The following is a 25,988-nucleotide window of genomic DNA, read 5'->3' as shown; positions in this document are numbered from 1 at the left end:
TGCAATACTAGCTGAGTATCCCATACTGGTTTACAGAATTGAGAATTATCAGAATCGGGATTCAGAGATAGAGCTGGTGATTAACAAGGGCAAGGAGAGCTGCACCTACCTATTGAAGAAAGAACATTTTCATTGTCAAAAGTGGGGTGAAACTCAGGCAAGAATTGTTGATCCAGCCGCTGCAGCAATTTCTCCTTTACACCACTTTCATGTGTCCCCAATAGGTGACACCCTGGACTGTTTAAAACTAGGGAGAAAGTTGGGGAACATTTTGTTTGGGCAGGTGTGGACAAGAACATAAGAAATTTTGTCAGGAAATGTAAAGAGTGTGCTTCTAGTCAGCCTGCACAGAATACCTTGTCTAGATATATGGTCCCACATCCTATGGAACAAATATTTGTGCCAGCCAGAGTGGCCAAGTGGTTGTAGGCACTACAGTCTGGAACCGCGCAACTGCTATGGTCGCAGGTTTGCATCCTGCCTCGGGCATGGATGTGTGTGATGTCCTTAGGTTAGTTAGGTTTAAGTAGTTCTAAGTTCTAGGGGACTGATGAAATCAGAAGTTAAGTCCCATTGTGCTCAGAGCCATTTGAACAATTTGAATAAAATATTTCTAAATTTTGTGGGTCCATTGCCATGTCTAAGAAAGGAAATTTATCTATATATTTGTCAATATGGACACTGTCTCCAGGTTTACCTGGTTAATAACTAACAGAATGGCTACTGCAATGGCGGCAATAGAGGCTCTGAAAGCTATATTCGGGGTGTTTGGTCCTAGTTGAATCATGGGGTATCTGATAATGCTACAACTTTCACCTCCAAGGAATTAAATTTTTTTTTTTTTTTTTTGCTCTGCGGGGGGGGGGGGGGGGGGACATCATCAGACTATGCCATACTATCCCAATCCCTCTCTATTTTGCTGAAAGGGTCAACCAAAATCTCCAATCTGCCCATAACACTTACCATCAGGAGATTCAGTCAAAGTGAAATAAAACCTTGAGATGGTTAGCCTATGCCTTTAATACAGCGAGACATGAGAGCCATTTGAATATGCCAGTTTGACTAATATCCACTTATGTCCTGAATTCACCACTGGGCAACTTGAGAAGAACTGAGTATTTGTTAGCTGAGACATTCCCACCTTCCAACATTAAAGAGCAGTCCCATAAGGCCTGGAGAAACATTCACCAGTCACACTAGAAATGGGTTCAAATGGCTCTGAGCACTATTGGACTTAACATATGAGGTCATCAGTTCACCAGAACTTAGAACTACTTAAACCTAACTAACCTAAGGACATCACACACGTCCACACCAGAGGCAGGATTCGAATCTGCGACGTAGCAGTCACGCGGTTCCAGACTGAAGCGCCTAGAACCACTTGGCCACAGTGGGTGGCCGCAGAAATGGGAATTCCATTATAATCAGAAGAGACTACCTCGAAATACCATGCAGAGGACAGAGCTTTTTGGAAGAATTTTGCAGCCAACAGCAAGGACAAAAATTCTTCAGAACCTACTGCCCTGATTTAAGGGTCCCTTCATCATTCAGGGGGTTTGTTACACTGCTCACAGCTGTTACACTGCTCACCAGAGTGGTGAGGTCCTTTACGCACCCATAAGACAGGTCAGACCATTTGCTTTGTAGACTTCATCCACTGGGTGTGGCTCACTCCCACAGGTAACATAGACTTTTGTGGGGGAAGGTTCCCCAGTTGGTTTCCTCCTCTGGCAATGTGCATTTTTCAACATTGAGGTTCTACCACAACTCCTGTGTATACCATGGTGTGTTGGTCCTGCCTAGATGTGTGAGTGATTGTGCAGTGATGTTTCAGTGTCAAAGGTGACAGCCTAGGTACTACAAGCGAGGCTGGACACTCAGTTCTGAATGACCACTTACAGCTGCAGCATATGGGCACCACAGCAACGAAGCAGTTCTTGGCCAGGCTTGTGGCTGAAAATATCAAGTGTGTCTATTGGAATTAAGCTCTTCAAAAGTGTCGAAATATGTCTTTGATGGTTTAGTCCTATGCTGCTATTTGTCATTTTCATTATTAGTTGGATTCAGTCAGGATACTTTTTTGTGGGGTTTTAGGGCGCAAAACATCTAAGGTCATAAGTGTCCAGTATAGAACCATAGAATGCTGGGACTGCAAGGGCAAAAAACCATTGTGAGATCCAATACAAAAAGGAACAAAAAACAAATCTAAAACATCAAGACTTTATGTAAGAGTATCTTCTAAAGGACGTTGGCAAGACACCAGAGTCACCAGGTAGAAATCAAATCTCTTTTGTCATATTACTGCTTTTTAAAAAACTTAAAACGCAAGCCACAGCTCGCTCATCATCCGCTAAAATGTCCGGCAAAGTGGGCAGCAGCCTGACCCTGAGACATAAGTGGCTCAAATGGAGGCAGAGGATCAGGAAATGACTGACGGTTAATGGCTGGCTACAGAAAGGACTGCCAGGTGCAGGGTCGCCACTCAACAAGTGGCAGTGACTAAAGTGGCAGTGCCCTATTCGCAATCAAGCTAACATTACTTTCTCATGGCGAAATGGCCAGGAGGAAGTCGACTTGGCTGTTGGGAGAGGTTTGACTTCTCTGGGTTTGTTCTCATGAAGGGAGCACCAATGGTCATGCCAAAGTGACATGATACACCAATAGAGAAAAGTACAAATATCTTGCCAGGGAATGGAATAAGAGGTGGGCAGACCGAGATGAACTGTGGTCTTGGCTGCACCATCATTCCCTGGTACACCAACTTGGCCAGGAACCCACATGAAAATCACTTGGGCTCCCCCATCCGCTATCAAATGGAGGCAGTCCTGGATCTGTGGAACGATAGGGTGGACTGGATCGGGATCATCCAGACTCTGAAGGGCACTGAGGGAGTCAGAGCAGATCACACAGCAAGTGAGCTGAGGAGTCCGGACGTAGTGAACAGCTTGATGGAGGGCAAAAAGCTCTCCTGTAAAAATTGTGCACTGGTCAAGAAGTCGGTAGTGAAACTTATCAGTCCCGATGACAAAAGGACAGTTAACACAGTGGGCAGACTTGGAACTATCAGTGTACAAAAATATGCTATCGGCAAGTTGTGAGCGAAGTTCGAGAAATTTGCAACGATAGGTCAGCTCGGGAGTCGAATCCTTCGGGAACGAGTTGAGGTCAAAATGAGAATAAACCTGTGTCTGAATCCAAGGTGGTGAAAGGCTCTCTCCCACTCGGAAAGTGGCAGGAAGCGTGAACTGCAGCTGCTGAAGCAGGGGACGAAAGTGGATGCCGGGAGGCTGCAAAGAAGAAACATAAAAAGGGTCAAAGGTTGGGTGGCCTGGCATAGAAGAAAGCCGTCACGCATACCTACTGAGTAGGATGTCGTACTGGTCTGACAGTGGTAGTTCACCGGCATCTGCATAGAGACTCAACAGGGCTAGTACGGAAGGCACCAGTGGTGAGACGGATCCCCAAAATGATGTATTGTATTTAGATGGTGTAAGATAGACGGCCACGCAGAGGAGTAGATAATGCATCCATAATCCAAGTTGGAGCAGACAAGAGATCGATAGAGGCGGAGGAGGACAGTCCGGTCAGCTCCCCAAGAAGTATCTCTCAAAACAGTCAGGATAGTGGAGAGAGTAATTTGTAGCCAAGATTTATGGTTAAGCTCAGGCAATTGTTCCCATTGTCTTTCTTGAATGCTGCTGGCAGAGTTCGATTAAACAGTGAAACCTACTTTATACTTTAAGAAGACAATGCCAACAGACCACGCTGGTTGACTACGAGATCTAAGACAGCTAAGTTGATTCCTCAGCTTCTTGGTGGTGTTTTTTATCATATTAAAGCGCAGTTAATGACTGCAGATTGCTAACATTATTGTTCAACTGTGTGTGACATGTTGATTTCCTTGTCTTGTTTAGTGGTGCAGCCATTGTGAGTTACTGTAAGGACTGCCCCTGACAACAGCTGTGCTTCATAGCCTTGTTGCTAAGGAGAACTACAAAAGCATGTCCACTGTAGTAAAACGATGGAAGCAGTGAAGTGCTGCATCACCTGAGTTAGTAAATTTTAAGAAAGAGTGCTGACCACAACTGATAAGCTGGGTATGATTACATGGGCTTATTTAACATCATTTTGCACAGCAACTTAGTGTCCACATGGCTACAGCCGGTTCGGCTTCACTTACATAGCTATGCCCCATTAAGGTTAAACAATTGCAATGCAGTTGTGGCTCTGAGAATGTATAGTGTGTCTGCGTGACTTTTTGAATGTAGTGGCCATTGAGCTTGGTCAGTATTAATTTAGTGTAGTAAATTTTAAAAAGCCTTGTTGCTAAGTTGTGTTAGCCTATGCTGTTCAAATCGAGTAATCATGTCCTTCACCATTATAAAGTTCTTTTAGAATAATAAGTTGTAAAAGCCTCATTGCTAAGGATGGCGACCTGTTAGTTTCATTTAGTAATCGTGCATTTGGCCACTGTTAAGTTTAAGTCGTAAGAACCTTGTTGCTAAAGCCTGATTCCATTTTGCTTGCCATTTATGTGTTTGATGGTTAAAACATTACCCTAGTATTGAATGGTCTACTGCCCTCTCTCGTTCTGTGATATTTATACTTATCATGGGGCTAAGTAGTTCAGCTTTGGTCATGGGCTATCCCCATTAGAGCTTAAAAGTTTGATAAAAAAACTTAACTATTCATTGGAAACTTCAGTTGTTTAGCTCACTGCTATGCTACTTCCAGAATGAAGGTAGTGATTCTGTTCCTAGTTTCACGGATACTGCTGCAGTGGTTTGCACATTTGGTGTGTGTTCAAGGCTCACCATCTGATCTTGCAGGAAGCTTTCCTGGGAGGAGGGTGGGGTTGTGGGTCAGCCAAGATCCCGAGCTCCATCAGGATTGAGACAGCATTCACTTCCTGCCATACAGTGGGCGACGGGTGTTGAACATCTCAGAGAGCCTGATTTTTAACTGTTGAAACCCATTTAAAGAAATTAGAAAGACCAATTACATTCTAGCCTCAATACTTAATAATCAAGCCCTCCAGTCCTACATTATCACAAACAGCAGTTTCATCAGAAAAGGAAAGTCATTATTCATTAAGGCAGCTGTAGTTAAAACAGGTAATTACACTAAAGACTTACTACATTATTTACAGAGCGCATTTGTTCACTGAAAGATACCATAAATGATGTACATCCTAGAGAAATATAAGACACTGATGACATATACAACTGTAGCAGTAGAACTGAAAACAAAACAGATGAAGAACATACAATACCAAAAATCCCACATATAAACCATACCATGAAGAAATCTGGGGAAGTATACTACAACCCTTAATACACATGCTGATTGCTGTGTTATAGGAAGGTATATTAGCAGAATCACTAAAAACAAGTAGAGTACAGCCAGTATTTAAGAAAATATAAAGAAGTTAATTTTGAGACTACAGGCCAATATCACTGATCCCCAATTTTGCTAAAATGTGTGAAATGATAATAAACAATAAAATTTCAAGTAATGTACTCATCACAATATGGTTTCATAGAAGGGTAATCAACAATAACAGAATCAACAGATTTAGAAGACCATATTCTGAGTTCACTTGACAGGCAACAGAGGATCTGTGGGATCTTTGTGGACCTATATAAATTATTTGACTACATAAATAATTCTAGGATAATGGAGAAACTCTATCAGTGTGGGATTCAAGGGAAATGCTATGAGATAGTCAAATTGCATATTATGAATAGAAAACAGTAAACAGAAATGAGACGTATAAGTGGAGAGAATATAATTAATTACAGATCTGAATTACAAATTATGAGACCTCATATGGCACAAGGTTCAGTGCTTGGGTCAATACTGTCTATTCTCAATGTCACAGGTTCTCAAAATTTTCCTCTGATGGAACATATTGAAAATCCTGGAGCATTGATGGAACACCTTATTTATTTTGAAGGTCAATAATGATCAATAATATTTCAAAAAATTAGAGAGATTTATTTTAGTCAGTGATAACTTCAATTTTAAATCATAACACAGAAATCATAATAAAATTTTTAACAAGTGATTAGTATCACAAAATGTCAATAGAGGGAAGAGAGGGAGGGGGGATGTGGAAAAGGTGGGAGTGGGAAGAGGAAAGGGGTGAGGGGAGGGGGAGGGAGAGGGAGAGGGAGAGGGAGAGGGAGAGGGAGAGGGAGAGGGAGAGGGAGAGGGAGAGAGAGAGAGAGAGAGAGAGAGAGAGAGAGAGAGAGAGAGAGAGACCATGACACTCCTAGCTTTTCATTGAGCAGTTATTAACGTCCCATGGAACACAATTTGGGAAATCCTGCTCAACATAACTGACATCCCAGAATGTATAAAACAGTTACTTACAATGTATGCTGATGATACTACCATTATAAGTGCAGATGAGACAAAGGGAGCTTAAAATGGAAGCACTCATACATACTGAAACCGCAAATAAATATCTAGTACAAAACAATATTCTTATAAGTCAATCCAAAACATTGTGAAACTTCCTGGCAAATTAAAACTGTGTACTGGACCGAGACTCAAACTCCTGAGTTCAAATCTCGGTCCGGCACACAGCTGTAATCTGCCATGAAGTAACATATCAGTGCACACATTCCTGCAGAGTGAAAATTTCCTTCTTAAAGCAATGTGTGTATAATGTAAATATTAAACAGTGAGGCAATTAAAAGGCAAGTGACAAAAATTTTTAGGAACTATTATAGGTGAGCATTTAACATGGGGAGAGCACATAGATGTACTGTGCAAAATGATAAACAAAGATTTTCTTCATACGGGAAACTGCAAAAGTTGTGGATGATAAAGTTCTCAGAACAATGAACAGTATAACTTGTTTCCATATTAATCCTACTCAATTTGTGAATGGGGAAGAGCACAAGATAGCTGCTTAAGAACAATATTTAAAATTCAGAAAAGAGCACTGAGATGAATAGCCAAAAAACCACCCAGACAAATTTGTAGACAAGCTTTTGTACACCAAAAACTTATGAACGTGCACTCACTGTATTTATATCACAATATGATGGCAATGAGAGCAAATGTTAATCACCTACCAAACATGGAGGTACATTACATTCTAGCTAGAGGGAAGGAGAATAATTACACAAGACAGTGGAATCTCAAACTAATAATAACAGACAGATGGTTCTGAGGGAATATGGTATAGTTGTAGGTAAACAACTACAATTCTCTCATATACAGATTTATTCTCACTTAGCTTCTACACAGATACAAGTCCGGAGGCTAACTGGCTAACTGACGTTAGCATCCAACATCCTGCCACATAGCCCTCTCCTCAAAGATAGCACACTTGCGCACAGAACAAATATCGATATTTATGGCGCTCTACGCCACATAGGCCCCCCCCCCCCCCCCGGCCAGTATGGAGTACGTCCCTGTGAATGGGGGGAGGGGGGATGAGAAGTTCTTCTGCGTCAGGCGAAAGCAGTCAACTGGTAGGAGACCGGGGGATGAAACCCGGTACGTCGACGGTGAAGTCAGCAAGCGACGCCGGCGGCTGAAGACGACGTCCCGTCCTGGAGTGGAGCTGTATCACTTCGCCAGCCGGCAGATGGAGAATCACCTTGCCAGAAGGCCTAACAAAGGCACGCAAATTGCCACACGCAGCACCTCTGCTCAATTTAAAGCGGCGCACCACACGAGATTCTGCACTTCCTCCCTCAGTATTGTCACACGCGAGTACCACACACACCGTATCGCCATCTACGACAACAGATAATTTATGTATGTCATCAGGGTGCACATGTGTTGTGAATTCTTGGATGGCACCTGTACGAGCAATGGTAGGGAGGCAGGGAGGTGTGGGAAAGCCATGGCAGGGGGAAGCATCTGCTAAGAGGGGATGGCAGGTGCACTGGACTGCGCAGGAGACAACCTCGGGTGATCAGCTGACAGACGAGGGAGAGTGACCGAAGGCAATGAGGAGCCAGCGTGGATTGAATGGCGTGACAAAGAGCTGTCACACGAAGATGGTAACACAATGGTAGAATCCGAGTGGTTGGCAGTTCGACTGCAAGGGCTGTGAGGGGTGAAGCCCCGAAAAGATTGGCCACTCGAATTAGATGAACACGGAGAAGGAGCAGTGCTCGGCAGAGAAGCACGCTGTGGAGAATCAATACCCACATGCATGGTGTGGGACGATGGATGGCCGCTCGAAGCAGGAGAAATAGGGGCAGAATCAGGGAGGTTCACCTGAGGCTCAACGAAAGCTGGTTTCACTCGGTTGAGTGAGACCGTGGTTACAGAGTCTTTTATGAGGAGATCCATGTTATTCTCAGAGCGTTTGACGACCTTGTAAGGACCCGTGTAGGGCGACTGAAGCGGAGCTTTGACTGAGTTGTCTCTGAGAAACACGTACTCACAAGAGTCTAGAGTGCGCGGTACGTACACGCGCGGACATTTATGAGCAGCCGGAGGTGGCGGCTGAATTTTGCTGCAGTGCAAGCGCACCCACTCGAGAAGTGAAGGGAGTTCAGAGGGCCGTGGAAGTGGGGTCGGAGTGACTAATTCTCCAGCCAAAACCAGAGGTTGGCCATACACAAACTCGGCTACGGAACCCCTGAGGTCTTCCTTGAAAGTCGCACGAAGGCCAAGGAGCACGAAGGGCAGTGCCTCTGTCCATAGTGAGTCATGGCAACGCAGGGCAGACTTTAAGGTGTGATGCCATCGCTTGACAAGCCCATTGCTTTGGGGGTGGTATGCAGAAGTATGAATTTTGACAATACCACACATTTTACATAAGTCAGAGAAAACTGAAGACTCGAATTGTCACCCCTGGTCAGTGGTGAGGTAAACAGGTGAGCCAAATCTAGAGATCCACAAATCTAAGAATGCTCGACTTACTGTCTTGGAGGTAATGTTCAGAATAGGCACAGCCTCAGCCCACCGAGTCATCCTGTCAATAGCTGTAAACAAGTAACGGAAATCCTCGGAGGGGGGCAAAGGGCCTACAAGGTCGACATGAACATGGTGAAACCGGCCTGGCGGTTGGGCAAAACAGCCAAGGGGTGGAGAAGTGTGCCTGGAAACTTTGTTCTGTTGACACACCATGCATGCCCTTGCCCAAGACTGACAGTCACGGCGCATGTCTCTCCAGACAAACCGTTCAGTTACCAGACGGGTGGAAGCTTTGACACCGGGGTGTGCTAATGTGTGTAGTTTGTCAAAGACCTGGCGTTGACGGGGCTTAGGAATTAATGGCCGCAACGTGCCAGTCGATTCATCACACCACACTAAGTCAGATATGCCAAGGAAAGTAGAGCGTACCGGTTGGAGAGAGGAGCTGTGGTCTGAAATTAACTGTATGGTATCGGGGTCTGACGATTGCAACCGAGGTAGGTCCGTTAAGTCAATTAAGGTTGTGACAGCACCAACACGTGAGAGAAAATCAGCGACCACATTGTCCGCTCCTCGGATGTAGCGAATGTCATTTGTAAATTGCAAGATGTAATCGATGTGACGAAAGCATCGTGGGGGCGGATCAGCCACAGGATTTTTTATGGCAGGAACCAACGTCTTGTGATCAGTGAGCACATAGAAATCTCGTCCCTCAACATCAGTTCTGAAGTGTCTTATGGCCTCGTAAACTGCAAGTAATTCTCTGTCGAATGCTGAGTATTTCTTCTGCGCGTTGTTTAGCTTTTTTGAGAAAAACTGCAGGGGGGTCGTAACATCGTTGTATGTCTGACTCAGTACTGCACCGATAGCATTGTCACTAGCGTCAGTAGTGATAAACATTGTGGCGTCCGCCCGTGGGTGAGCAATAGTGACAGCGGAGGCCAACAGCTGTTTGAGTTCATTAAATGCCTTGTCCATGTCTGGTGTCCATGGTACCTGGCAGGTGCCAGAAGTTTGTGGGCCAGCGAGAGCATCAGTGAGAGGAGCCTGCACTGCAGAAGTGGCTGGCAAATGTTTCCGGTAATATTTAACTGTTCCGATGAACCTGTGTAATTCCCTATAGGTCTGAGGGCGTAGCATCTCGAGAACAGTCTTGATCTTGTCCTGTGGTGGTGTCAGACCGTCCGATGACACAACATAACTTAGGAATGTGACGGATGACTGGTGCAATTGAGTCATTTTGTTGTTCAGTTCAATACCAGCGGCTGCTAAAATATCTGTCACGACTTGAACACGCTCCTCACTCTGTTATAAAGTAGAAGCAAAAACCAATATGTCGTCCATGTATACGAAACAAAAGTCTAGATGGGATAAAGTTTGATTGATGAAACGCTGCCACGTTTGGGGGGCGTTTTTCAACCCAAACGGCATGAATTTGTATTGGAACAGCCCAAAGGGAATGGTTATGGCAGTCTTTTCAATGTCCTCCGGAGCCATAGGAATCTGATGAAATGCGTGCTTACAGTCCAAAACAGAGAAGCATGATTGAAGTCTGCGATGTGTGGAACCGGATATTTATCAATGATGGTGCGGGCATTTAAACGCCTATAGTCTCCAACCATACGCCAAGTACCGTCTTTCTTTTGGTCAAACAGGATAGGGCTAGCCCAGCAACCGGAAGAAGGTTCAATTATTCCCTTTTGTAACAGTTCGTCCAATTGTTCTTTTGCAATTTTCATAAATTCCGGCTTGAGGCAGCGTGGGCGTTGCGATATGGGCGGCCCATCGGTTAGACGTAACCGATGAACTGTGCCATTAGTGACTACTGCAATACGTGGCGCGGCACGACAGTCAGATGTCCGTGAAGCAGAGCAGGCAGTGGCAGACGGGCCTAGCTGTGGTGCTGAGGGCATGGAAGTACAGGTGTGCCACCCGCTCGTAGGCTGAATAAACGCTGCACACATGTTAACATGGGCAAGGTTGGTACACTGGTTCTTGGTAGCGGGCCGTGCCGCTACGAGCACTGTAGGCACGAGTGGGCGTGGTCGGACAGCAGATGGCCGTAGTTCATTGCCAGGAGCTTGGCAAGTTAATTGTCCATTCGGAACGCAAGGTGCATGAGCACTCAGGCATACACTATCATTACAAAAGGGGGTGCTGACACATTTTACAGAGTTCACAACATTGTCGTTAACGTGCGTGGGCACGGGAACACCAGATTGGCACGGACTGACCTTGTCTGTAGCCGACGAGTCGTCTGCTTGTAGTGCCGCGAGGAGTTGTTGTGTGGAGGTCAACTCGTGGTGTATGTTGCGGAGATGCAGCAGCAATTCCTTACGTTCCATCCGCAACTTCGAAGACTTGGCGCACTCCACTAGCCACTTGTTTGTCCAAGATTGCAGCTCCAAGGATAGGTTTACACACTTCTTAGCACAGCACACATGTTTGGTGTTAGCCAAACTGTCACTTGGCGAAGCGAAAGGAATATGTTTGTTAAGGGGGGGGGGGTTTAAACACAGTATTTTGCACAAAATCTAGTGACAACTGATAGTGCTTGAGGAAATCAATTCCGAGAATAGGTTCTTCAATTGTTACCACTAGAAACGTCCACTCCAGCTTGCACTCGGGCGAAAGTTTCACTGTATACAAAGTGGAACCCGAACACTGTAGGGTAGACAAGTTCACTGCACGAAGTACTGTTTTGTGTGGCTGCACTTTATTGGTTGCTGGGCGAACCGGCAGCAAAGAGACGTCTACGCCAGTGTCTACCAGAAAACATACACCTGATCGTAAATTGCGAACATAGACTCGACCACACTTACTGTTATTGTCTGAAACGGAGTGCAACGTGGGATGGTGCCCATTGTTTACATCGCAGGAGGTGGCACCGTAGCCTACCTGCGGTTGGAGTTTGGGTAAGAACACGGTGACTGGCATTTGCGAGCTTGCTCCCCGAATCTCGCATGGAAGAAACAGTAAGGTTGGGCGGGCCTGTGCTCCTGTGGGTAGTTGCTAGGTGACGGAGTATGTGCCCCAGAGTCTTCCACAGAGGCCGATGCACTGTCGTTGCGGGGAGTTGAAGGTGCAGGCAGGGCGGCTAGTTTAACAAACTTGTTATTAGCAGCACCAGACAAGGGCGTGGCGTCAGAAAGCATCTTAGTGCGGTCACGTCCAGAATGCAGTGCACGGAGCTCATGTTGCTTGGCGGAGTATGCTCTGTCGGCGGCGCGTAAACGTTCCTTTACTGGCCTATCTTAATATGCAGAGATTGCAGTCTGGACAGGCAAAGGCAGCTTTTCAGTCCAGATTTCTGCGAGTGTGTCATCAGGCATAACTTGCTCATCAACGAGAAGACAGATGCATCGCCACAGCTGGGACGGAGACATGTCGCCGAGACGCTCTTCGTAGATGAGCTGTCGCACATTTTCTCTCCTGGTTTTAGAGACGCGCTCCAGTATCGTCTGTTTCCCCACAGCTAGGGGGGTGCTTTGACCAGATCGTAAATTAAATCTACGCGGTCGTGAAGATGGTTCGTGAGGCAGGCGAAGCATGCGTCGTCGTCCAAAGCACAGACATTGAATGTTTCCTCAACCAGGTTAAACCAGAACTCCGGGTGAGCGGGTTTGAGGTCTGGTAATTTCGTCAGATTCGGCACTGTAGTCACTGCGGAGGTGCGCCTATTACTTCGGACGGAAGTAGAGCATGCAGAAGATTGCGAGTCCGAATTATTGGCGTCCCGTAATGCGGGAATCGCGAAATTCACTTGACGCCGGGGGGGGGGGGGAGCAGGGGGGGGGGGGCGAGCGGTTGAGAAGTGATGGACGCTCGAATGGTGTGAGGATCGTTGTCAAAATGTGCATTCTCATTGACATGGTAGCTCGGAGAGAAGCCACAAGTGCTTAAGTACACCGGTGAATGTCCGTTATGCACACAGTATTCACTCGACCGTGAGTGGTGGGGCTGGTTATAGATGTCGGAGTAATTACTGTCCAGCACAGAATTGTTGACCTGATTAGAAGCAACACAAGGATCCCACACACGTCCACTAGGATGCGCACTTGGTGTGATATTTGCTGTTTGGCGAGCATTGAACACCTGCTGACTAGCCGGCGCGGAAGGATACACACTTGGCGGGAGCTGATTCGAGTTTGAACTTACTACTGGATTTTCCAAAGTAGCAAAACCTCGCTCGACGCCACGAACTGTATTGAATTGTGTGTTTGACACAGGAGTAGGAATGTTCCGACCAACACTCTGTGGAGAACACGTGGGAAGGTCCAGGCTAACAAAGCCAGAGTCCACGACCGTTGGCGGTTGGAAGAAACTGGCGGCACTCGATGAATTCCACTGCATGTTCTGGCTGAAGGATTCCGAAGATTCTTGCGGCATGTCCACTATGACGGCAGGAGTGCTGGAGAGATGTTGCTTGAATCCGGGCGGCGGTGAATGCTAAAAGGCCATTGTCTGGAGCTGAACAAAGGCCCTCGCGATCGCGGAGAAACCCGACGCGATAGGCGCGTAAATAACCTTCAGGCGGTAACTCGGACGCGTATTACACAAAAACGGGTTCACCAGTGAGGGAATATGGTGTAGTTGTAGGTAAACAACTAGAATTCTCTCATATACAGATTTATTCTCACTTAGCTTCTACACAGATACAAGTCCGGAGGCTAACTGCCTTTAGCGTACAACATCCTGCCCCAAAGCCCTCTCCTCAAAGATAGCACACTTGTGCACAGAACAGATTTCGATATTTATGGCGCTCTACACCACAGTTCTTTAAGAAGTTTAAAAAATTAATTAAGGAACTAAAGAAATTAAATGTATTTTACAATAATTTAAAAGTTTATCTTCCAGGGAAATGTGTATATGGTATGAGTGACATTAAATATCAAATTAAATATTAACTGTTACATTCTAACAGAAAATATGTAATAACCTCATATGTGCCCATACAATGTCATCCTGCTTTCTTTGCTATACATTTACTGTATATATATAGAATTGTATGATGCACCCTATACTCTTAGTTGAAAATTATCATCTAAAGTCCACAGGCAAGGAATAACCAAACGTTACATTTCTATTGTCACTGTGACATACACGTTAAAGATGGCATTTTTGTGACCACTACACAAGAAATAAATTTCACAGTGGCTGGGGAACACAGAGCATCCATTGACAGGCACTAATTTACAGCTCTCTGTTTCTGAAGAGATACAAAAAAACATAGTTCAAATGACAGAAAATAAGAATTATTGTGAGGTTATTGTTTATCTTTTATGCAGTTTAAACATCATAGTTTCTGTACATCACAAGGAGGAGTATCGTACATTGAACACTATGGAAGACACACTTTGCTTATCCACATAAAGTGTAACTCAAGTGTTATGTATACATTATTCCTCTCAATTTTGGATTGAAGCAACAACAGTGGTTCAATGTCCCAAAAATAGAAAATAGTCTCTGTTGCAAGTGTTGTATTAATATTGACACATTTTCCATTCTTAGCGTACCTTCAGATTACCTTAAACCATCGAGACCACATTACACATATTTTATTTATCAATTTGTGTTCCGTTGATCCAGTATACAAGAGAACTGCATGGATTTGGAACAAGTCATAATTATATATGAGGACAGTATTTATAGAGGCTAATAGATGCAAAATGTAATATGCATACAGGAACAAAATATGCAAATAATTACCAGCTTAGACATTTCCAATAGTGAACAGAGGTATACAACAATCAAATAACACACTAAAATTATTCAACAATACAAATTTGATAGAACTGAAGTTCATCAGCAGCCTGAGTGAAAATTTCTGTGCTATTGTAAGTAATTGTATTCCACTACAAATTGGTAATAGTAAATATTAGAAGAACAATGTGTGTCTTATCTAAATTACAATGTAGAAGTATAATAGAGGGAAACATTCCACGTGGGAAAAATATATCTAAAAACAAAGGCGATGTGACTTACCAAAAGAAAGCACTGGCAGGTCGATAGACACACAAACAAACACAAACATACATACAAAATTCTAGCTTTCGCAACCAACGGCTGCTTCGTCAGGAAAGAGGGAAGGAGAGGGAAAGACCAGCGGTAGTGTTGAAAGCGGAAAAAAATTTTTTTGGTTATGGTTTTGAAGTGGGTTACGTATTATTGAGTATATATAGGCGGGATAAAATTGTATAGTAGATAACGGTAAAAAGGAGAAGGTGAATACAAAGTGAAACTACTGGCAAAAACAGAAAGAGAAAATAAGACGACAGAAAAGATTTCGAAATGAAACAATGACAATAACAAACGTAATTGTTGGGTTCAAATTAATGATATGAATATAATAGAGGGAAACATTCCACGTGGGAAAAATATATCTAAACACAAATGTGATGTGACTTACCAAAAGAAAGCACTGGCAGGTCGATAGACACACAAACAAACACAAACATACACACAAAATTCTAGCTTTCGCAACCAACGGCTGCTTCGTCAGGAAAGAGGGAAGGAGAGGGAAAGCTAGAATTTTGTGTGTATGTTTGTGTTTGTTTGTGTGTCTATCGACCTGTCAGCACTTTCTTTTGGTAAGTCACATCACCTTTGTTTTTAGATATATTACAATGTAGAAATGTTTATATTAAAGAATTCATGAAGAGGGTAATGGGAGTTTTCCAGAAGATAATCCTTTAATTTACTTTTAAACTGTGGTATTATACTGGTATTTTTTTCCCCCTTGCCTGATGGGAGAGCATTAAACACCATTAATAACTGCGTAATGACTCCCTTTTGTACTAGACAAGTTTTTTCTATCAACCTCAAGTCATGTTTTAACCTTGTGTCATAGTCATGAAACACGCTATTGGCTTTGCACATGGGGAGGTTCTTAATTAAAAGGCGCATAAAGGATAGGATGTATTGTGAGGTCATTGTTAATCTTTTATGCAGTTTACAATATTTCTCCATGAATGACTTCTGTTAACTGACCTTATAATTTGGCTTGCTCTTTTCTGAATGACAAATACTTTATTTTCCATTGGTTGGTCACCCCAAATATTATGCTATTGGACAACAATGAATGAAAATAGCAGTTGCTGCTATAATATGTAGAGCATAAGTTGCTCAAATAAGTCTTTTTCTGAAGTCTAGAACGTGGCAAGAACAATTTGGTTTATTAGGGATGAGGACGCTCAAAATTTTTGAAGAATAAACTTTCTGTGTATTATGCTCATTACACCCTCCTGAACTTTGAGACCCATCGAAATGAATGTACTTTTATTTCCAGCTGGACCACTTATGAAGATCATGGAACACAAAGTTGGCACATGTTGCAATGTCATCATATGGTATTTTTTCAACTAAAAGAGGTGTATCATCCGCAAAGAGAGTAAATTTGCTGGTAGCCTTTGCACAAAGAGAAACGTCATTAATAAAAACAAGAATTTAAAAGCTGTCATATCAAAGGCTTTTAAATATGACTAATGTGGTCTCTTGCAGTAACTGCAAGAAAGAAGTAATTACTAATAAAACACTTGCAACAGAGACAGTTTTCTATTTTTCAAACATTTAAGTATTATGATAAGTGAAAAAAAAATAATAATAACAACATAAGAAATAAGGAAAGAAAAACAACAATAAATGTATAGTGACTTTGCTGAATAAAACCAGTTGCCTACTGTCAAGCAATTTTACAGATAAAGGAAAAAAAGGTTGAAATTGAGCTTGACCCTCCTGCAGGCTCACTGCTTTATCTATTTTGGGAACATCTTAATTTATACTATTATCCAAGAGGTTTAAAATCCTGTTCTTATTAATGTAAATAAGAACATTACGTGATTTGTACTACATCATTTATGCAGCACTTGAAATACATTATCTCTAGGCTCATATGTCATTATGAAGTTTGTTAACTGTGTTATACTATTTAATTTAGTTGACCCACAGAAAATGAATATTAGCAGCCTGTGAAGTTCATTTTTAGCAGACAATTTTCTATTCTTTCTTAACACAGCCATTTTCTGGTACTTTCCTTGTACACATTCAATGTTTTATAGCCCTACCCAATTTTGAAAAATCACTGTCATATTCGAATCTCTAACCATTCACTAGATTCAAGCACACATACAGCAATGTAAAACAACCTATTATTAATTAGCAAAAATATTTTATCTGGTTAATTTTCTCTTACTAAACTGATTACTGAAACAGCTTACTGCTGTATGGGCATGGTGAAAGTTCTGATGTCATGCAATGCTCTTTCTCAGTGAAAAATACATTTACCTCTTGGCTCTTCCTGAACCATTTGCATTTACACATTTGTACAAAAGAACTATCGCATTACGCTTGTACTAAACTGCCCTGCAACTCGCACTGTTAACACATTCTTTGCAGACCTATAGCACAGAACGGAGTAATTAAATGAATGCCCAAAGGGTTCTGATTGGCATCAATTAATACCTGCTACAGCTTATTCTTTCTTTGCATTTCCATATAACTAATACTCGAAATATGACTATAAGGACTTCAATCCAAAATATTCATTATTACACAATAGCTAACGTTATAATCTAGAGAAGCTGCAATCAGATTGATATTGTCACTAGTCATCTCTTCACAAATATTATTGCCACACATGAGGGTATGCAAGACAATATGAACACAAAAATACTGTCGATGTGCATCTAATCTGTAAGGAAGTACTATAACAATCACTTTCACATTCATTGGAGATCGCGGCATAAACTACAGCAGAAATTACACGCAATACATCACAGTTAAGTCGTTAGTTTTGTGAAGTTACAGAATATACACGCACAAATGTTATTGTATGTATCGAGAACAGCGTCTTGACTAGGCGTTATACATACAGGACCTTGGGTTTTCCATAAATGTACAGCACACATATATAATACATACCACAATATTACTGGGTAAATTATCATCCCTCTTTCGGAATCGGAAAACCTACATGCTGCTAGAAAATAAGTCTGATGGCTTTTTTGCATTAACCATAACCTAAAATAATTCCATACTATATTCACGCACTGCACCAAACTACTATCAATTCGCCGGGTCGACCGAAGCGTCTGATCCCACCCGTCAGCTTTGACCCGTGACGTAAGGCTGTTGTGGTGTGTGACGTCACGACGGCACGGAATTTAGTTTGTGAGAGTGGCTTGTTTGTAGGTGTCGTTTTGATGCGATCGGTGGTGCTCTCTGGTGGTGTGTTAGGTGATGTTTTTGGTTTAGTTTGCGAGTGTGGCGTCGTGTGTGAATTTTGGTAAATTGCTTTTTTTATGTCTTTGGTAGGTATGGCTGTGACGGACAGGATCAACAGTTTTTTGGTTGTCGGCTATGATGGGGGACAGTGCGTTGTCTCTAAAAAAAATTTCTTCAACTATTCGGATTTTTGGATGAAGTTGTGAAGTGTTCAGTATGTCGTGAAGAAATGAGGCACCTCGGACCAGGGACGGCTGTATGTGGAGATGTAAGGATAACAGGTCAAGGGAAGTGTTCGATCCCAATGTGTGGCTATTGGTATTGGTATCGGGAGATGTTTTTGAGCTATATAGGTCAAGGGAGGTGTTCAATGTCAATTTATGGGATCGGGAACTGCTGATGGGTTGTATAGGTCAAGGGAAGTGCTCGATCCCAATTTATGAGATTGGGAGCTGCTGTTGAGCTATATAGGTCAAGGGAAGTGTTCGATTCCAGATGATACTGTGTTTAGTGGTATTTGGGGAGTTTTGTGACGTCGGTTTTATTCGTCGTTTTGCGTGGTTTTATATGGGGGTGGGTGTCTAAATTTGTTTATATTGAGTTTGTCCCCGCCCAAAAACCCCGTATTTCCCGCGCTTGTCCCGTTAGTGTCATTAGGCTTTTTGTGGAACGTGTGGGTGTTTGTTTTTCGATGTATTTTCGTCCTCATAATGTGTGAGTAACGACTTTATATGTGCCATATTGGAATCGTGGTTTATGGTCGTTTCCGCCATATTTGTGACGTCATGGGTCAAAGCAGACGGGCAGGATCGCACGCTTCCGTATTTCCAATTCGCCTATAGTTATCGACACAGAAGTTTACATACGGCAAAAAATACCCTTCCAGTGGGCTCATTAAACAACAAAAACAACGCCAGTAATAATAATAATAATAATAATAATAACAGTAATAATAACAACAAGACTTTCACCAAAAGTTACTATGGCATCATAACATGACATTCGAAACTGCTTCACGAGTCGCGAGCAAATGTAACTGTATCAGATTGGGAGTTTACTGTTATTTCAGAATAATTCGTTGTTTTTATTCATTCACATATGCAATCTGCTGATTTTGTTTAAAATCTGGGAGACCTTACGTCAACATTTGTTAAAATTACTACACTGAATGACTGAAGACTCCTGGGGAATACGGATCTACCAAGGAAAATTTATTGCGTTCAAAGAAAACGAGCTGCGGAAGAGGTGAACCTATCTTGTAATACCATCCATTGACGATGAATACCTTTGGTTGTATAACAGACAGTTCTGTCATGAGCAAACACAAATTCTTCTTTGTTTAACTCTTAGACGTTTTCGAGTGAAGTTCTACGATCATCAGGGGGTTCATTTATTTTATTAGTATTAACTACTGACGTTTATGTGGCTGTCTGACTTATGTAGTATAGCTGATACCTTCCTCTAGTTCGTCATTTTTTGTGATTTCGCTTTTTCATGCCTCTAGAGAGAATGTAAAATATGCTTTGCAATATCCACAGAGTCACTGCTTGTCCAACTTGCATCTAAAATGGAAAAATACGAACTACAACCCCAAGATGAAAACATCTTTACAGTTAGGTACTCATCATTAAACAGCCATTCTTGATTCTAGCAAAGTGGTCGCGATCTTATAGCCAGTAGAATAAATAAAAACTGCGTCCTCCGAGCAATAAAAAAGTGAGGAGGATTATATACATGAAAGAACGAAAGACTAAAATTTATTTTCGAACATAAACCCAACTACAATTTCCTTTCTATTATAACTGGGTAGGATCCATGAAGCAACTTGTGAGTATATTTTTATGAAACACTCGTATCTATTTCTATCAATTTTGTAACAGTTTAATATGATTTAGCCGACAAACTTCACTGCGATTTTATCGACATCTGAATAACTGTAGGGCACTTATGCAGTTTAGCAGGTACGGAAAAAATTTTTCATTTTTTTCCAAAATTTGATCGATTATAGTCAAATGTAATACGCTGATTACGAATACGATATTTATTTTCGCCCAGTCAATTATTTACATCAAAAAAATTGTTTTAAATTTTTAAAATTTTTTTTTATTTTTTTTATTTTTTTTATTTTTCAATATTTTGTCGATTACAGTATACGTTCATTTTAACGGAACAGTAGGTACGTATTTTTACTAATTAGCCACAATCAAACGCCAGTGCAAAATTAACAAACTTTTAATAAACTCCCCCCACTGTATATTTACACATCTGTAGCGTAGCCCACTTGAGGTTAGGTTGGCAGTTTTTTTTTTTGGAATGCGGCCGCGGCCGCGGCAGCGGCCGCCTATGATTCGAAAATATTGAACTGGTGATCATTCACCATATAACATCCATTTTCATTTAATGAGTTGATGATGAGAATATGCTGCTCATAATTTTATTTCCGTACCTGCTAAACTGCATAAGTGCCAACTGTAGTTGGGTAACGTTTGGAAAATGTGGTGACGGAGTGTCGAGAGGGACAGCTTGTGCAGTTGTTTTAGGTTATGTTATCTCGATAAAACGTCGCTGTTAACTTCTATGAAGTTGCAAGTTATGAAAAATATTACATGCACGCAGGCCCATATCGTCTTGTAAAGTGCCCGGTAATTTGTCCACATGATTGAAATCTATGCATATGTTTTCCCGTAGTTTGTAAAAGGCAGTTACTTTACCTTAGCGACCTCAAGTGAAAATGAAAATCGTCGTTAAATACTTTGTGATGGGCGAGAGAAGACGTGTAATGAAATTCGTACAATCACTATACTAGTATGTTTATGTTAACTTGCTTACCGCCGCTGATGATGTACCTAGTTGTGAAGAGACAAGAAGTGTGTTAGCTGTGTAGCTGCTCCGGATTATTGCGTGTGAAATTTGGTACTAATCTTAGTATTTCAGATTCAAATACCAGTAATTTATACATCTTATCAGATAATGTTTGTATTGGAATGAAAGAAAATGCTGTAGAAGGTATTGGGCCATGTCTGTTGTTTACTGTGGCTGTTCAGAAAGTTTTGAGCACTTCTCTAGTATGAACTTAAGTACGGGAATTATTAAAGATTCCGCCGTGGCAGTAGTTGTTCTACATTTGTGTATACAGCAATGATGGGGATGAAATGCATATTAAATTGACTGATAAAATTACCGTCTGAAGGCTGCTGAATTCAGAAGGGGCAGAATTTCATTTTATGCCTGCAACTTAATAAGTGAGTAAACAGTGTATAGACTGACATCTGTGTTCAGAGATTAAGCCTTTCAGTGTCTTATATGCGATTAAGAAATAAAAATTCTCTTTTGTTCTTGGTTATATCAGTAAGAATCGGATTATCAATGTGTTGGATGACAGCATTCATTACCAAACGTCCATAATATATTTAAAAGCATTGAGCTCACAGAAGGCTGCAAGCTTCATTTCAAATTTTCTCATCATATGTTAAATCGAGGTTGTCTGTAGTAAATTTTTGTATTAGGAAAAATCACTTTGCTTGTATGAGTCGCTTTGCATGACCATATTGCTGAAATTAGAATTCATTTGGAAAGCTAAATATTTATGTCTCATAATGCCTACATTATTATAGTGTAAGATTGGCTCCTGTTTCAAAGAAACATCAATAATTTTTTTCCATTGCATGTGATTTTGATCTGACATTTTGAGGTAATTTGTTTCGACTCTTCTTAAGCAGAGAGCTGTCGATCTGTTGTAATTACAATTTGTGTTCTTTAGGCAGTGTTAAATTTGTTTTGTGTGCACTGGCTCATATGTTGATGCTGTTCACGAGTTCTCTTATTGTGATAATGAATTTTGAATATGACTGTTTTTATCTGATTCCTTGTTTTTCAGGGCCTTCACACTGCAGCAATGGATTACAGAAACATTATTTGTATAAAAACAGAGCCAACAGATGAGATACCGACTGTGCCAGACTCCACTGTAAGTAGTTTTCTTGTATATCTTACCATTGTTTTAATAATTTCTGTATGTAGTGTTCTGAATGAATAAACATAAATCAGTAATATGGTTGGGAGTAAGGAGAATGCAGTGTAATACAGAATCCAGATCTTTTTGTTAAACGTAATGATCCACAACACTGTGAATAAAATGTGTGTTGAACATCAGACAGAGGGAATAGTTTTGATCAAATATTTAGCAGAAGCTAGAGAGCTTCTTAAATCACTACTCATTGACATTTATAATACATAAGCATAAACATGGAGCTTATTCTGATCTGCTTCTTTTAAATATCAACTTTAATTTGCAGCTAGAAAGTTAGGTAGACTTACAGTAATTTTTTAATTAACATTCGATGTTTGCTGGCCCACAAAATATTTGTTTTGTAAGTAAGGTTGAAGAGATGTTTACTGTGATCACTGGTGTGATAATTAAGCTTCTGTATTCTAATATATACATTAGCAGTTCTCTTTGGATATGTAAACAGTATGTCAGTAAATTTCATTTCAGATAAAATTCATTACTGCACCGCAATAAATAGTTGATAGCACTCTGCTTGCACTGTGATAGATTACAATTTCAATGATATTGTGGGTTGAACCAATCGATACCAGGCTTTGGCTGTAACCCTTGGTGGAATGATGTGGCATATGGTGTCATACGTGCACAGGGGTCAACAGAAGCAACCGATTCCACTTGTTGCTTTGACTCATGACATAATGATGGTTTTGTGATGTTGAGTTGGTTTTACTTGTAGATGTTGAGTTGTTTTTGGATGGTGTCCTGTGAGGGTGGAAGTGGACATGCTGAGTTTTAGGTGTGTACCGAGTTCATTTGAGTTTTGGCTTGTATTGTGCTAATGTGGTCTTCAGTTCAAGTAGTTGGTGGGGCAGTGTGGGTTGTGGAAGTGTTTACAGTGAGTTATTAAGGTTTTTTGTTATATGTTTGGCATTTTTGTTATGTCTGATTAGATTGGTGTTGGTTGTGCATACAGGGGTCTATGATTTTCATTGATTTTTTTTGTTGGGTGTGGATATGACAGTGAAATAAATCGTTACATTCTGCGAGGGTGGTGATATGGTGTCTGTGACACAAACAGTTTCTGCAGATGGGTGGTCTTACTGCTGAATGTGTTAGGTGTCACATTTGTGGTGACAATATGAGGTTGACAAGAGTTCCGGTGGCTCAGGCCAGGGACATGTATATGTGATGTCAGTGCGAACATACCTGGTGATCTATGAGATGTGGTACCTGGTTTGAGAATTCTAGATTAGCCCTGTGGGGAAATTGTCTTGCTCTATTATTATTTTTGTTGTAAGTCCTTTATAAATATTTCTGCATATGAGACTGCTGTGAGAGAGAGAACTGTTTTGGATTGGATATCTGTTTGTCGAGAGGTTTGTTCGGAGTACGTGAAATGTAGCAGGAAGTTGGTTGGGCCAGGTGTGGTTGTTGATGAAATTGATAAATCACAGTATGGTAAGAGGAAGTATGGGAGGGGTAGTTCTGTGGTTGGTTTGTGGGTGTTTGGGGGGGAGGGTGGTTGTTACTTCAGGGGATGGGTACGCTGATTGTGTTTTTAGGGTTTTACTGAGCTGCAGTAAGAGGTAACTAGTGGGTCTGATTGAAGAATATATTGAGGGGGTAGCACTATTGTTTCTGATGTATTTTCGTTGTATAGGGGTTTGGGGAAGAGGGGCTATAATCATTGAGTAGTTAACCACAGTACTGAGGTAAAGGGTTGTGACAGTGAGGCTTGTACTAACATGATAGAGGGGCTTTGGGAGCAATTAAATCAGTTATAAGGAGGGGAAGAGGCACTCTTACAACCTGCAATCTCATTTGGATTACTATTGCTGACAGAAGATTTTTTGAGGGGAGGGTGTATAGGGAGAAGATGGTGAGCGAAGGTTTTCTCTCTTTGTGTGTGTGTGTGTGGGGGGGGGGGGGGGGCGGCGGCACATGATGGCGAACCTAGGTGGTATTGCTTGAAGGTCTTGTTGGTAAGTAATTTTCGTTATTGTTTCATTCTATAGTGATTGTGATATTTTGTCTGTTCTGTATCTATAGTAGGTTGATTGTGTTTTAATTGATGTAGTGAATATGGAGTATTTGAGTTGTTGGGGTTTTGGTTCCAGCTTTGGAGTTGTAGGTGTTGTTTTTTTGTCGTCAGCAGCTGCGGTTGAGCTATATAGGTTAAGGGAAATGTCCAATTACTGAGGTTTTGTTGGTGTAATGGAATGTTGTAATGTAAACTTTTTTTGGATATTATTTGTTTCGGCATAGTGTAGTTATTGTTGCGTATTTGACTAATCCCCACCCTAAAACCCCAATTTTCTGTGGTTGTCCTGTTAGTTTCACTTTATTATTTTTGGAGTGAAACATTGTCTCATACTTATTTTTCTTCGTGTTTGTTTGCGTGTGTATTTAGTGACATCATTGTAACCATTTTGTATATGCTGGATGTAGCCGCTTCCATCTCATGGTTCAGAGCAAAAAGGTTGAATTGAATCCTTCTGTAATGCCATACAGAGAGATATAGTAGAATACTGATAATGTAACTCTGTTTGTATATTATGTTTTGAGTGGAAGTTGCGATGATGACCTTCACCATAGCCCATGCTGCATATTATTTTGTAAGGTGACAGTTGGGTTTTGAGTGGGCAAAACCAAGTCCTCTGCCCTGACAATAATTATAATTCTTGTTATCACATTTATTTTCCCCTTTTTCAATATTTGCAAGTGGTGTATGTTTACTATTTTAATTGTGATGTCAGTTGAGGTGGTTGAGATTGGCAGGTTCAGATTTTCTAGTAAATACCTCTAAAGACTGTGTTATAATTTGATAAGGGAGATAAACTTCAATTAAAATAATAGTCTTATAATATTAAAGTTGTATTTGATGAATACTAGTTTTGAAGATTTGAACACTGCTTAACAATGGATATGTCACATGGAAGCTTCTCTCACATATTGAGTGGATGGACTGAACCTCCTTGGACCCTTCAAAAACCATATTTAGTATATCATGTTAATTGAAAGCCACTTAGATAGCAAAAATACATAGAACTTCCTACATAGTCTGTGTATTTTATGTCATAAATAAAAGCGCTGGCACGTCGATAGACACACAAACAAACACAAACATACACACAAAATTCAAGCTTTCGCAACAAACTGTTGCCTCATCAGGAAAGAGGGAAGGAGAGGGAAAGACGAAAGGATGTGGGTTTTAAGGGAGAGGGTAAGGAGTCATTCCAATCCCGGGAGCGGAAAGACTCACCTTAGGGGGGAAAAAAGGACGGGTATACACTCGCACACACACACATATCCATCCACACATATACAAACACAATCAGACATATTTAAAGACAAAGAGTTTGGGCAGAGATGTTTGTCGAGGCAGAAGTGCAGAGGCAAAGATGTTGTTGAATGACAGGTGAGGTATGAGTGGCGGCAACTTGAAATTAGCGGAGATTGAGGCCTGGTGGATAACGGGAAGAGAGGATATATTTAAGAGCAAGTTCCCATCTCCGGAGTTCGGATAGGTTGGTGTTAGTGGGAAGTATCCAGATAACCCGGACGGTGTAACACTGTGCCAAGATGACTTGGCCGTGCACCAAGGCATGTTTAGCCACAGGGTGATCCTCATTACCAACAAACACTGTCTGCTTGTGTCCATTCATGCGAATGGACAGTTTGTTGCTGGTCATTCCCACATAGAATGCGTCACAGTGTAGGCAGGTCAGTTGGTAGATCACGTGGGTGCTTTCACACGTGGCTCTGCATTTGATCGTGTACACCTTCCGGGTTACAGGACTGGAGTGGGTGGTGGTGGGAGGGTGCATGGGACAGGTTTTACACCGGGGGCGGTTACCAGGGTAGGAGCCAG

At 41.6% G+C, this 25,988-nt stretch overlaps 2 protein-coding genes across 52 annotated transcripts in view; both read left to right on the top strand.

Annotated features, from left to right (window-relative positions):
- The window catches only part of LOC126212861 (zinc finger protein 83-like), a 1,762,073-nt gene that overhangs the window by 608,195 nt on the left and 1,127,890 nt on the right, over positions 1-25,988 (top strand). For 5 of the 50 annotated variants that reach the window (XM_049940346.1, XM_049940345.1, XM_049940313.1 and 2 more), the window contains exon 3: positions 22,028-22,078. The exons of 34 other annotated variants lie outside the window; for them this stretch is intronic. In XM_049940346.1, the coding sequence (XP_049796303.1) occupies positions 22,028-22,078 (51 nt within the window). 11 more of the 50 variants (XM_049940349.1, XM_049940347.1, XM_049940320.1 and 8 more) reach the window with 7 other exon arrangements.
- The window catches only part of LOC126212871 (zinc finger protein 664-like), a 576,054-nt gene that overhangs the window by 230,959 nt on the left and 319,107 nt on the right, over positions 1-25,988 (top strand). The gene's annotated exons all lie outside the window — the stretch shown is intronic.

The sequence above is a fragment of the Schistocerca nitens genome, chromosome 11, assembly GCF_023898315.1.
Source record: "Schistocerca nitens isolate TAMUIC-IGC-003100 chromosome 11, iqSchNite1.1, whole genome shotgun sequence".
Lineage (NCBI taxonomy): Eukaryota > Metazoa > Arthropoda > Insecta > Orthoptera > Acrididae > Schistocerca > Schistocerca nitens.
This window is presented reverse-complemented; position numbering and strand designations above follow the sequence as displayed.